This window comes from Lotus japonicus, chromosome 6 (genome assembly GCF_012489685.1).
Source record: "Lotus japonicus ecotype B-129 chromosome 6, LjGifu_v1.2".
NCBI classification, from domain to species: domain Eukaryota; kingdom Viridiplantae; phylum Streptophyta; class Magnoliopsida; order Fabales; family Fabaceae; genus Lotus; species Lotus japonicus.
Window position 1 is genome coordinate 9,230,640 of NC_080046.1, and position 15,015 is coordinate 9,245,654.

Consider the following 15,015-nt stretch of genomic DNA (forward strand, 5'->3'; position numbering starts at 1 on the left):
TGCCACATGCATGCCACTAAATCTGCACAAGGTGTAACACCCCGATTTCGGTGGCGTCACTTTAGTAACCAAAAAGAAATTAAAGCGGAAAAACGTGAATTTTTTTTTGATTTGTTTAACTGATAAAACTACGAACTTAATTAAATAATACTCAAAGATAAAAGATAGCATGACTAATGTACAATATATAATTACAGCCCCCGCTGTAAGTAGCAAACCACGTCACGAGTAACCTCCAGTGACGGGAAGTAACAGAAAGTAACGCCCGTAGGCAATATGTACAATCCAAAAGGATAGGTCAAGTGTTCGCAACATAATCCCTCAGAAATGAGAATAAGTCAGCCCAAACGGCCTAAAACAAGACCCCCTAGTCCAACCAACTCTCTGTGATTTCCGTAGAGAAACCACACAAAAAGCTATCGGTTAGGAAACTACCCTGTCCCCAAATGAAACAATGACATCCAGAGCTACGACTCTACTCCTACACTAATCCTGTCTAGAGGAGCTCACACCAGCACTCAAAACTACATGCTAGCGTGATCATCGTCCAAATCGGAATCCAGAGCGACTAAGTCAATGTACACCATCCTCCCTCCTCTCGCTACCGCGACACACTCCTGTGCTGGCCTCACAGGCTTAGGGCCCGAGCCATGGTCATCAATGACAGCAACAGTGGGTGAGCTAGACTCCGCAGAAGTCCCTCCCACAGGCTCCTCCTCTGAGGGGTCCTCATCATCTGAAGATGATGGTGGTGGTGGTCCTACACCGGGTCCGCAGTGCACGTCGGGTGGCAAGTTGAAGCTGACAGTGCATCTCCCCAGCACTCCTTCCGTCAAGTGTCCCAGACGGTCAACACGGTCCTCCATAATCCTCCCCGAGTAAGTCGCTCGGTGGCCAGCGGGGTCGACCACCCACGAACCGGGGTCATCCTGATCTAAAATCTCGTACCTAGTCTCCCCCGAAGGGTGGACCATCGTGAACCAGTCCGCCAAAGACATCTGACAATGGGCGTAGTCCGCCAAAACACACACAGAAGACGTGAGGGTCAACTTCAAAGAATTATGTAAGTAATAACTCCAATAGATACAGTTTAAGGAGTAGCCACTTAGGCTTATAAGTTATGGATAGCATCCTAGGGTTGTATATTTCACAATGAATATAACGACAATAATAACAATTAACATGCATCAAATAGATTAACAAGTATCAATCACACTCGGCAACTAAGTCAGAATGCATGTTGCATGAATGAGATGTCGGTTGACAAGATGCATTTTGGAGGGATGGCATCAAACGGATCAGCCCTAACACCAGCCACGGTGGGACCATTTCGGCCCGCGTGCCTCTTACACCAACAACAACGGTAGTCAGATCAGCAGTAAACCCGAAGGTCTTCCATTTCGGTCTGCTACTAAGAATCACCTAGCAGTGTTCTTACGCGGAAATCCGGGTCTTATGACCATTTTGGAATCCACCGAGTTCCGGAGTTCGTCCCGTGTATTAACATCATTAATGTGTGCATGAATGCAAGTGATTAGCCAAACAAAGTCTCCGACCTCACTCGACACGTCGCCACGTGTTCTAGCTAACTTATTGTCTCTAAAAGCATACCCTAAGGCAAAAGTCGATTCTGCGACAAAAGACCATTAATTACAAAACACATTATCTCATGATGATTCCTCGAATCATCCGACTCATCTCCATCCGATGGTCAAAACTGCTCAGCGAGCAAAGAGTATCAACATACTCAGAAACTATCCGTTTCCCGGCTTATCTTTTAGATAGCCCAACAACAAAACTGCTCCTCGAGCAAAAGAGTATCAACATACTCAGAACTTATTAGTTTCCTCAACACTTGGACTCGACGACACTTCTCATTTTCCAAAACTAAGATTTGAATCCTATGTTTTTCTTCGAGATTGTTATCATTATTTAAAGATTTAGAGGTTGTTTAATGTCTTATGAATTTTCCTTGTAAAATAGTTTCCATTTAGTTTTATGGCAAATCTTATGAGTTTCAAAGATCTCATAATCCCATATAACTCCCAGAGAATGTCTCGATCCACTAAAACAATAACAAGGCCCGAATCTCCGTTCGTCCCGTCAAACTTCCCAAAATCTCATAATAAATTGGCATAACCTGCCCGTTATCCTCACTCTGAAGCATAACAGATATATGTGTAATAGCACAGTCAAATTAGCACAATCCAACAGTCATGGCACATATATCAACACATCCTAGATTAACCATGTAGCACTTAGCATATAGGGCAGATATCACACATCCTAGATTACCCATTTAGCACATAGCATGTAAGTCAATCTCAAAAACAATCAATAGATGAGTAATCATCATTGTTAGCCGAAGCCTCAGAAAACATTTTCCCAGTCAAACACAAACAAGTGCATAAACAGTAAATCAAGTCGAATTCGTCGACACCTAAAGCATTAACTAATAGTTCAGTGAGTAGCCCTCACCTGTAGTTCCTCCAGGGTTATCCTCGAACGTTCCTTCACACTCCACGCCTTGTTCTTCGGGAAATTCCTCAAATGAACCTTAGAGCAAAAATCACAGAATTCCATCATAATCAGTCAGAAACTCAGTACTCAATACTCACTAAGGTTACACGAAGTAGCATATACTCCGAGGTACGATAATCTAACGCGATCGGACAAGTTTTCGAAAACGGAATTTTCCTCCCCCCCTTGGAGGTGCTCACGGCCACACACTTTAATTGTGTGCGCCGATTTTTCTTCGGCCAAACTTGGTTCCTAGGTTATCATTAGTCGTAACTAAGGCGAATCTAAACTCGGAAAAATTATCGGATCGAAAACTGTCGCAGGGGCATTTTGGTCAATATTTTTAGCTCAGAATTTCAAAATTGGAATTTCGAAAAACAAATTGGATGGGGACGTCACCAACGACGTTTATGACAACTAATCCTACTAGCACTAAGCTAAGTTGAGAGTTTTCAGTATAAAGGATGAAACTTTGTCTAAAAATGGGTATTTGGAGCAGAATTGAAACTCGGCGGCAATTTGGCGAGAATCGGCGAAATGTAATCCGCTAAACATGCTCTTGGGCACGTAGGGAAGAGGTTTAGATAGAAAGATGAAGTTATTTGGACAGTTTTGCAAAAACCTCAAAACTTAGAGCACAGAAAGACATAGTGAAAAACGACGGAATTGACGATCAGAAGTAAGGATTAGCATCTATACCTCGATACCTTCAAGCAGCAATTGTCAGAGCAACGATCAAGCAAGAAATGGCGAAAATCTTCTCCTCCTTCCTCCTCCTTGAGCTCGCGGGTTTTGGGTAGAAATGGTGAAGAGTTTTGCAATTTTTCTCCTATTTATAGGGGATGGAAAAATGCGGGAAAATGAAAATTTCGCGATTTCGATTTTTCCGGCGCCATTCTCCGTGAATTCTAAGATAGGTTTTGGCGACAGAATTCCAAAACTCAAAAGAGGTTTCTTGGAATTAAGGTAAACAATCCAAAGTCGGTGTAAATATATTTTACCCGAAAAACTACTTTTTGCAGTGGATGTCGGAAGAGAAAACTTCCTTCTGAAGAAAGATTGGAAACATCAAGAAAAATGGGTGTACGCGTGTGGAATCTTCGTTTGAAGCTCCGAATAGAAAAAGTCTTCATCGACCGTTCATTTTAGGTTTCTTGAACTATCAGGGTTTTAGTTTCGGCAAACCTCCGAGGATTGGAACCAGACATTCGTATATCTCAGGGTTTCGCATCGAAACGCTTGTCATGGAAGGATTAAGAGAAGTTCTAACATTTCTCTGAAGATTTTTGGAATTAGTTTCCATCGTGTCTTTAAGTGCAAATTAGCTATTTACTAGCGCTCTTGCCCTAGGTTTAAGCGTATACTAATCGTGCTATAACTTTTATCGACTTTGATACAATCCTTAGCCTTTTCCTGAACTTTCTCCTTCATAAATTTATTCCATTCAATAAACTCTTGTTCAGGTTTCCCTTCACGATACATCAACCTAATCGTGAATAGGAATTTGATTCACTTATTCTAAACTTAAAAACTTGGGTCTTACAGTATTCCTGAAAAGGTCTCACCTCCTACGTGAACTAGTTCTTGCCCTAAGATCCATTGTATATATGTCATTGTCTCTACTAACTTCAAACAAGGCATAAGCATTATCCATTTGTCCCCAATCCAAGTAGCTTACCAAAAGACAAGATGCTTCTTCATTTTCTCTAATTTCTGCTGAATCATTGGACAAATCTGACTAGTCTTCTACCTTAGCATTAACTGTCTCTGTTTCACTATTCTGGTGGTAGGTAGAACTTCAATTCCTCCAAGAGTGTTATTGTAGGCTTGTCCCCATGCTCCAAGATAGCCCTATTGAAGGCGTCACACATATTGTTGACTTGCAAGTCACATTTGGTGTGTGTACTGTATGCTGATCTGGTCCACATTTTTGGAGGAAGGTTCATCATTTAGTGAAAGGCGTGCTCATTCAAGCCTTTCATGACCTCCATTGCATCCTTCTACTCATTATGTGTGCTTGCCCTAGATGCAGCCCATATAGAATTCTTCAGTAAATCTCCAGGATACTTCTTTCTGAAGTTGGCATACATGTGTTTTATACATTACACATAGTCTATGTTCAATGTTTTCATCCATACTTGCAAGAGTTGACACCAACCCCTAAACACACATAAAATGCAACAAGGTATATATATATATATATACACACACCTAATCAAGATCATTAAGATCAACACCATTAAAATCATTAAGATACACATAATGTACCTTCTGTTGGTCAAAGATAAAGGATCATCTCTTCTTCTGCACACCATTAAGATCCTTCAATAGCAGATCCAAGAACCATTCCCATGAACCTTTGGTCTCAGCTTCCACCACAGCATATGCAATTGGAAACATCTGATTGTTTTCATCTTTACCCATCAGATAATAGTTGACCTCCATATAACCCTTTCAGGGTGTAGCCATCCAAGCGAATCAAGGGCATGCAGGTCTTAACAAAGGCAGTTTTATGGCATTGAAACACACATATATTCTTTCAAATACATGGTCATGGTCTCCAAGTGTACTTTTGATTATTAGTGTACTGCTTGGATTTCTCCTCAACAGTTCTTCAGCATAGTTTTTTACTGGCAATACTATTGCAGACTAGCACCATGAATCATATCTAGAGCTTTCACTTTGCTCATGTAAGCCTTGAATCTTCCAAACACAATTTCCCACCTCACCCTTGCTTCTTCAATGAGAGCTAAAACTTTGATGTTTGGTGCATGCCTGAGAATTGGGATAAACTTCTTAGCAAAAAACTCAGACTTAGCTTGCATGATCGTAGATGTTTTGCAGCAGGTATGACTTGAATCAAAACTCACCACTTGCCAGACAAACTTGGTAGGAGTCTTACTAACTCTTAGGTAGAATGGACATTCAAGTTCGCAAATGACAACCACCCTCTTCTTGTCATTTTTCTTGAACTTGAGATCCTTCTTGTTCTTCGAAGTATAGTCTTTGATTGCATCCCTGAATAAATCCTTGTTTATGAAAGTCAATCCACAGTTAAATTGTACACTTCCTTCTTGTGATGGCTTAAACCTTCGATATTTGGTTTTGCTAACCAATTCTTCCCTTTCACTTTCAGATAGTGTGTCCAAGTCAGAAGAATCACCATCTTCATCTTCAAAGTCAGAAAATACAACTGGACCGCATTCAATGGAGCATTTGAAGCTTCACCATTCTCAAAATTAGAAAATTCAGGATATGGAGTATGCACACCTACATCAACCAGAGACTCAACAGGTAACACCTGAGTCCACTCCCAATCCTCATCATAGTCACTATCATCTAGTGACACATATCTGCTTTCATCACTTTCTGGTTGGTATGTTTCAGCATCAAACTCTATTTTACCATCAAGAAATCCTAACAAGTTTTCACCCTCAACCCCAACAGCCTCTTTGCCTTTATCAAGCACAACCTTACCTTTGCCTAGACCAAGCATCATAGGCCTCGCAGATTCAACCACAATCTCCTCAGTTTCAACCCTAGAATTCTATATTTCAACCCCAAACCTGACAGTTTCAACTCCTTCAATCACAGATTGCACCCCCTCATTCACAGTTTCAACTCCTTCATTCACGGTTACAACTCTTCCATTCACAATTTCAGGCACTTCCTTCTTAGCCCTCTTCACACTCTCAGCAGTCACTTCAACGTACACAGTCATCAGTATCCTCAGACCCCTCCACATCTGGTAGATGCTCAACATAGACATCCACCACATCTCTACCTTTAATATATTCACTGAGTTGTCTCACATTTGCTTCATTATTCAAAGGACTTATCACTCCGGACACATCCTGTTGAAATGCCTATACCACAACCCTTTAAAACTGACAATACCTTCATTATTTACCAATTTTCCCATTTCAATTGAAGATAATTTATCCACATCAAACCCCTTAGGCACTGCCTCTGTGTCATTAACATATGGGACAACCGGGTCACTTGTCATTTTGCCTCCATAGTGCAGAGTAATTTCTATCACATGGACCAAAGTAGGCCTACAAACAGACAAGCCATTAGAATAGCAATTTCCAGCATTGAAAATGTTCAACCTAACTAATCACTTTTGAAGCCAAAATACACACACCATAAAAGACAACACCATAAAAAACACCACACAACATTGAAAATTTTCACCAACCACTGATTCAACATAAAAGACATAAAGTGGGAGTAAAAAAAGATGAGAAAGTTACCTTGAAACCAAATTCGGAGGCAATGTATCCTCACCAAACCAAAACAAGGAACTGTTATAGCTTTTCTCTGGTCCCATATTTTCTAGCTTCCAATTTTGATTTCTATTTTTGGTGCCCACTAGGGTGGACCATTAATATTTTGGTCCACCGGTGCACCATGATTTATCACCAGTAGATCTTAGCATCTTGGAATATTCTTTAATTGGATGGTCAAGATTTGAAGGATGAAAAAAAGGTGAAAATGTAAATGTCAAACTCTTCCCCACCCCTTCCCTCTTTGTCGGAACTGTATCTGTATCACTGTGCCCTAGCAACTACTTCCAGAGAGATGAATGAAAACGAAATCTAAGAATCAAAGAGAAATCATATGTGGCAGTGCCTCTGATTTTGAAGATTAATAAATCATGGATTCCTAAATCTCGTAAAACAAATAAACAACACCATTATTGTTTATTTGTTCCTCACAAGATGGGAGCATGTCGATCTGCAAAAGAAAGATGAATTTCTAATTAGCAATTTTATTCAATAAAATCCCAACTACCCTTGATCAAGCCTCTCAAATGCATCCAAACTCAGGAAAAAAAATTAAACCTTTCTGAAACCCAGGAAAAAAATTAAACCTTTCGAATGAGATCAAGAGCATCTGGGTTTTATTCCGAATGAAATCAAGATTGAGAGCTGATGGTGATTTAGAGCTGATGATGTTTGTGGAACGAGATCACTACCGCCCAGATTTCTCCACCGCCGCTTCTCGCTGTTGAGAGCCAGATCTGAGTTGTGCAACCACTGTCAGACCAGATCTGCCACCCTTCCTTCGATCCACTCCTCTCCAATGTCAAGCTTTGGTGATGCTGAAGTCTGTGAAATCAAAATTGAAGTCTGCAGCTTGACCTTTTGTTCTTGGTGATGCTGAAGGTGTTTGTGAGTGTTGTTGGAGATGGTTGAAGTGAGAGGAGGGGAGAGTGGGAGGGGAAGGAGGAGAAGGTAAAGTCTAAAATACCCCAAGTGCAAAGTCTAAAATGCCCATGGTGCACCGGTGGACCAAAATATTAATGGTCCACCCTAGTGGGCACCTCTATTTTTATTGGATTTTCTATGTTCAAATTGCAATATAGGCTAGTGTATATAAGGTCTATATGTATTATTAGATAGTGATGAAATCTCCAGTTTGAGAAAAAAAAACTTAGTTGAAATAATTTCCTAAGAAATATGTATTACTGTTCCACTAATGTAGAACTAGTTAAATCATTTCAAAACAACTATGGGCTACCTAATGGAATGTGTTGAGCATCTTGAAAGAAGTCAAAGAAGAATTGTAAGTTTTTTCTTCAATTTTATCTATTATGAAGCCTTGTGCATTACAACAAATCTTTCCCTAGCCACCAAACAACAAGTTACCTGCTATACTAAGTGGTAGTAACATGTTAAGAAGAAAATTAAAAAGATAAAAATACATTGTTACAAAAATGCCTTCCTCTCTCCACTTTCTACTTCCACCCACCTCTCCGATCCCTAGCCCTCCGTCTCCCACCTTTCTTCCACCTTTGGGGCGCATCTGAATCATAATGTGGTACTCCATTCCCTTCTGTACTCAACTACGGGGAATTCTCACAACCGATTTCATTTCATTTGTCTTTTTTCCGACTATTTTAATCTTGAGATCTAACAGTTTTTTTGTCACTAAGCAATATTTGATTATTCATTTCGTCGTTTGAAAAAACAATTTGAAAATAGGAGAATTTTCGGCTAGATCAGAAGAGTTGAGAATTTTTATCGGGGGCGTTTTGCACCTACAAGCAACCACAACATACTTGTTTTTGTATTCTTGATCATTATCACCGACCACGACCACCGCATGAAAAACTCCCTTGAAATAAGGGTCTCACTACTTAGTAAGCGGGCAGCCGTAGGGCAAGTGAAACATTCTTTGTCACCTCATGAAAAAATTCATTGAAATGATTGAAATATATGTGACTTGGCTACTTGGCTTCTATTGTATTGGTCTTAATTGGTGAATGCAACTGTGGTGGATGCTCGGTGGTGGCTACTGGCTACCAGCGCTACAACCTGGAAGTGCCTAAGCGGCGGTAGATGTTGGGTGAACTTGCGTAAATTAGTGAAGAAAGTAAATTGGTCAAAAGGGAACATCCATGACATATTTCCATTACACACCACACCCTTTCTTTTCCCCTCCCTCTAACGCTGACATTTCCACCACTGTAATTTTCATTTTCTCCTTCTTCCTCCTTCCTCTCCACCTCTGGGACAACACCAATTTCACCTTCCACCACTCCATCTTCTTCATTGCCTTGTCTGTCACCCTAAGTCGTACCACCATGAAAATGTGACAACCATCCTCACGAGCTCATCTGGCTCACGGCTGCTCCGATGTCGCGGAGGGAGCACCATCGCTTCTCTCCGTCTTCTTCATTTCTCCATGGCGCATAGGCATAATGAACGTGAAAGCGGTAGATCTGGGACAATGGGCCTCAAGTTTGCACTTGACAATGGTAGATCTGAACATTGAGGTGGCAAATCTAAAGAGATATGTAATGGATCTCAATTTTGCACTTAGCGACAGTGAATCCGACTCAATCTGCCGAGGAAACCGTGCAACCGTATAACCCGAAACTAACTAACCCGAAGCATTTCACGATCGGAAACGGATAGAGATGTTAACTGTTCGGTTACAGTCGGATGAGACTTTTTTACCCGAATCCGATCGTAACCGACCGCTGCTCACCCCTAGGAGACTTGTAATTTGAGGTAGTTAAAAAAGTCTTTCACATGTAACCCACATGCTAGTTCATCTTAGACACAACCATAAATAATACCAACGAATAAACACCAATTAAAAAATTGAGAAAAGCCAATTAAAAAGTTCAAAATTATAAAAACTAATTAAAAAATCCGTAAGATCATAATGGCACCAAGAAAAATTTATCTATATATACCTCTTCGTCCTTCTATTTTGTCGAAAAGAAGAATACTAGCAGAGAAAGAAACACTTAAGAACCAAAAACACACAGAATCAAAAATGATCACAACCATTTAATTAATTAAGCCATTGAGATTATAATAATATATTGGCTACTTATTTTATTCTCTAAGGTCAACGACTTTCGCCCTAAAAGTTAATCAGGAAACATAAAATAGCCGCAATTGTATAAAAGATAAAACCACGTTCAAGGAAACATAAATTCGATTCAAGGGCTATCCGATACTGAGCTATGCAAACGAAAATCTAAGTTACAATGATACGACAATTAGTCCAAACACGAACTGCAATCCACAGCAACAACATAAAGCATCTGTACTACTAAACCAGTCAAAGAACAATAAACAAAATCTATCTTAACTTGGAGCGCTTGGGCATGCTACTACTTGCACCGGCTCGTGACTTACCAAAGGCTTTCGCCTTCCTTCTCTGCCTATCTTCATCACTGTCATACTCGTTCCCTTTCTCCCTATCTGCATTGCTTGCTTCCCTCTCCAGCTCTTCCCATGTCTTTCCCTTCTCTTCCTCTGAATCTACCTCAGAGTCCTCATCCTCCTCATCATCATCATCAGACTCAACAAGTGATTCACTGTCAGAATCTTCATCTTCAGAATCAGACTCCGGCTCCACATCAGATGGTTCGTAACCTTTATCAGACTCCTCTGAGTTATCAGATTCTGAATCAGTAGCTTCCAAATTCAGAAACTCCCAACCACCACCTTCAATAAAGCTTTGAGGGTCATCAGTGATTGTCTTTAGGATCTGACGCCAGTTCAGATTCAGCCTACTCTCGTAATATTTGATGTCTGTGGTGTCAAGCCACTCCTTGATGCCATCCAGTGATGTAGAAGGGATAGAATCAATCCTAAGCACATCCCGCTTGAAGTCCTTAAACACAATTGTCATATCAAAGTTCTTCTGCCCAAGCCCAACTCGCTCTAGATTCACAATCTCAATCTCACTTAGTGTAACAACAAGGAATGGGATCTCTATCAGTTCAACAAGGCAGGCTGAAGTAGGAACAATAAATACTGAAGATTTATGAGGTACTCCAGGGAAGCCAAGTTCTCTTAGAGGTTGATCAAACTCCAAGTCAAGTCCATTGAATTGTGGTTGCCCCCAGAGATCATTCACTCTATTCACAAAGGTCTGAAATTCTACATTGATTTTGTTCTTTCGGTCTCTCTCTCTCTGTTCTTCTTCAAGTTCATCAGGGTCATAGGCTGATCTTTTCCCACCTCCAATGTTCTGTACCATATCCATTACCTCAACATAAAACTGAACATCCTTGGTCTTTTTATTTCCTACCATAATGTGGTTGTGCAGATGAAAGTGCAGAAGTGTAATCATTTCATTCTCTGCTGGCTGAAAAAATGCATGTTTAATGTTGGCAAACATTATGTCCACACGCTCATCTTGCCTGGTGGTAGAGTAGCGAAATCCATTCGCATGACCCTCCAGTGTACCCGGTAGTTTCCTTCCACGGCCACCAAAAACAGGGCGGATCCAGAGGTCAGACAACCTTATCGGCTTAAATTTGTTATTAGCAAGCTGCAGTTTCTCCTGGGTAACCAGGGTTGCCCTTTCAGCTCTCTCAGATTCCCTGGCTACAACTTGTCGCCTAAGTGTTTTAATGGACTGCACAACTTCACTGCTATGCCTTGGATCCTTAGAGCGGAATGAAGCCTCCTTCAAATATATAGATCCTTGGAACTTCATTGAATTTGAATCATGAGGATTGAAGGCTGTCCCAGGAACATTAAAAATAATTCTGATAATGCACTTGCGGTTGGTGTCCTGTTGGCTGTTAATTGTTCGAATGAAAGCCACATGAAAAGGAACCATGCTTCCATTTATGGGCAAGAGAACTGCTTCATTCTTTTGATCAATCTGAATCATCATTTCTCTGGGAGGAGGAAGGTCATTTATGTTCTTGTAGGCCACCAGTTCTGAAGAATTCTTCACAGAGGAACGGTTATCTCCTGCCCCATTTCCGCCACCAGCAAGACGCCTTGCAGTTTCTTCATTTTTCTGACGTGCAAGTTCTGCCTGATGCTGCCTTCTGAGTTCCTCTTTTGAAACTTCATGATTGTCTGACCTTAGAGTTGTCTTAGACATTAAGTGCTCTGCACCATTGGCATCAGATTTTGCACTAGGCTTTTCCTCTTCCTCTTCATCCTCATTGAAAGAATACGCCACATCTTTAAGAGCTTTTGAGCTCATAGAAGTCACTACTTCTGTCTTGTCTTTGTTTATGATGACAGTGTCAGCAAGCAAGAGAGAGAAGACCTTGTTCTTTGACTTACTGTTCTCACTCTTCAAGTTCTGAAATCCAAGTGAAACATTGAAGACCATGCCTTCTTTCACTATCTGCTCATTTTTTGCATTAAGATTCAGACTTGACTCTCGAAACTCAATACCGATTCCTGTTCCAGCAGACTTTGTCAAGAAGGGAAGTAAGTCAGGAGCTTCCTTTTCCACAACAGAAACTGCAGCTTGGTATGCGGAACTCAATTTATTTCCAGGCTTAAAAGAACCAATGACAGCTTCATGGGCCTTCAGAAGAACCTCATAAGCCTTACTTTGAAGAGAAATGGCATCAATCAAGAAAGTCCTGGCTATGTTTGAGCAGTAACTCTTATACCGAGCCCCCACAGCACATATAATCACACTGGCAGAGTCATAGTAAAGTAAATCATCATTGCTGACAGCACTAGGCCTCAGATCAAACTCCCCCCCACTCTGAAAAATTGGGGGATAACAAATATCAACATTCTCAGCCTTCAGTTTACAGTTAGCTTTAGAAGGTTCAAGTATAACTTTCTCAGTCTCCTCCATCAAAGTAGAATGAGAAACTTTCTTCTCTTCATCAATTACATTCTCAAGCTTCGAAACCACAAAGTTCTTCATCACACTGGTTGTCAGGTATGCTGCTCTTTTAATAGATGTAAGCTCCTCATTATTCTTAGCAGCAAACAACATAGATAACCCATTGGCCACATCAGTAAGATTAAATTTAGAACTTTTTAATTTTTCAGCCCATGTTTCAAGCAGTTTCCCTTCAGCAGCCTCTCTTGATATGTAACCAACAGTGGGAACATCCCCGCCGTCAGCCTTTGACTGAGTTCGAATGGCATGAAATATAGAATCCATAAGAGTGGTTCCATCATCATTCTTAGGCTTGACATGCAAAACAATTTCCGCACCAACTGCCTCTTTGGCAGGTTTTTTGACTGATTCAAGAATGGATGCCTTCTTTTGGCTGCACAATATATGGACTTGTTTCTTTGTGAAGACCATAATCGTCTCTGGGAACTCAAATCCAAGCAGCCACAAGTTCAGAGCAGTAGATTTCAGGTATCGCAGATCTTCAGAAGGCGGAGGACATGCCACAGCAATTGCATCACAAGAGCCCCAGAGATCAGTTTTGTGTTCATCCCAATGTGAATAAAATGTCTTCATTCTGGTCTGAAATGCATTCAGATCAATAGAATAGGCAGTTCCTGCTGCACTAGCCTTTCCATTGGCAGCTTGGGCACTTCCATTTCGATGGTCTGCCATGGCCAGTTATTTCTCTGAAAAAAAAAAAGACATAAAAAAACAAATAAGAAATAGAAAATTCAGTTATGAACACAAACTCCAAGAGTCCCCTCAGGGCAGTGTAAGGTGGTTGATTAAATAAACAGGGAGTCGAGTCCCACTTTATCATGGTTTGCCTCAAAATACTGCTCCAGCACACGAATGACTAAAAAATTTCAAGTACTCACAACACAATTTAACTATTGCTCAAGTTTCTCTATTCCACACTATACATATGAGCCTTGAAATTAAACTAGGGAATTTCCCATTTCATAAATATCAGAACCCTATAGAAAATGGACTAATATCTCTATAATCTCCAATACACACTGTCCATACATATCAGGGGAAGTCATTAAAAAGGTAAACAAAAGAAGCTCCTGAAATATTTTATACAGACATTGAAGTAGTAAACGAAATCTGTGTGCACATATTGAGCATATACAGTGAGTAATTCCAGTAAATAGTAACTTTCATGAAAAAAGTACTCAGAATACTTCAGTCCAATGAATAAAAATAACTGGACTTTTCACAACATTCAAACCTGGACATGATTGGTTAGCAGTAGAAATCCTAAACAAACACCAGTCTCTTTCAAATTTCAGTAAGCAAACATAAACTTCTATCAGTATGGCAAAGTTACACACAACAAAGCACAGAAGGCAGAGTAACTATACTTGCAAAACTCAGCACAAAATTCAATTTCACAAGAGATCCAGAAAACCAAATGCATAAAACAGAACTGAAGTAAGAATCGACACAGTTTTCGCAACTTGGACGGAAATCAAAACACAGAATTCAACCAACATAATCAAAACATTCGAAAAAATTACCCATGCAAATTCTAGGGTTTTCACGTCGTCCCGCAACCGCACACCGCCGCAGCATCCAACATTTACAGTAAAATACAAAATTCACATAACATCGAAATCCACCAACAAATAATCATGATAGGAAAAAGAACTGGTAGTTCGTTTCACCCGAATTCAGACGAAGATGAAAAAACAAGAAAAAGAAAAGAAAAAAAACTCACTCAGTCGTTCGTTCGTTGTCGAAGGTGTAAAAGCTGCTCGTTTCGCTGCGAAGTTCACCACGAAGGAGAAAGTGCGTTTTCCAGAGTTGAGGAGTGTCTTCTGCGCGGTGCGAACCCTAATTGGTGGTTTTGTTCTTCGAAGAAAATGGGGTAGGGTGTGAAACCCTAATTGGTGGTTGTTGTTGTTGTTGAAATTAGGGTTTTGAAGTGTGGCTCTATGCCATTTGAGATGGAGAAAGAAGAAGAGTGTTGAGAAATGCGAGAGGGTGAAATTAGGGTTCAGTTGTAGCGATGGTCGTGACGGGACTCTTAAAACCGGAGGGAGGGAGTCGCGGTTGAATGAAAATAAAGAAAATGCGCCAAAGTACCGCGGGCAAAATAATGGCATGAATTGTAATATTTTTGAAATTCTAACCGCTCATAGAACCTTCGCGATGGTGGTAGTAATAGTTTTTTTCTTTTTTTTTTCTCTGACATGTGATTTGACTATTTGAGAATCTAGGGAGGGATTCTAGCCATGAGTGCCTAAGCAGAGGGCCTAGAGCCCATTTTCTGTATCTTGGACTTAACTTATTGCATTTCATTAATAAAGTTCCATTGACAAAAATATTTATTTCTTACCTTGAAAA

The 15,015-nt window shown here is 40.4% G+C and overlaps 1 protein-coding gene across 1 annotated transcript; it reads right to left on the minus strand.

Moving 5' to 3' along the window:
* Positions 1-9,910: 9,910 nt before the first annotated feature.
* On the minus strand, positions 9,911-14,762 carry LOC130722718 (FACT complex subunit SPT16-like). The gene is made up of 2 exons (XM_057573541.1): positions 14,387-14,762; positions 9,911-13,349 (listed from the first exon to the last, which is right to left on the minus strand). Exon 2 carries the CDS (start codon positions 13,333-13,335, stop codon positions 10,126-10,128), a length of 3,210 nt encoding a protein of 1,069 aa, XP_057429524.1. The 5' UTR covers positions 13,336-13,349; positions 14,387-14,762; the 3' UTR covers positions 9,911-10,125.
* Between the last annotated feature and the right edge of the window lie 253 nt (positions 14,763-15,015).

What these genes read in the sequence shown, in the direction of transcription:
- LOC130722718 (XM_057573541.1), bottom strand. Translation starts at nt 13,335, where the DNA reads ATGGCAGACCATCGAAATGGAAGTGCCCAAGCTGCCAATGGAAAGGCT.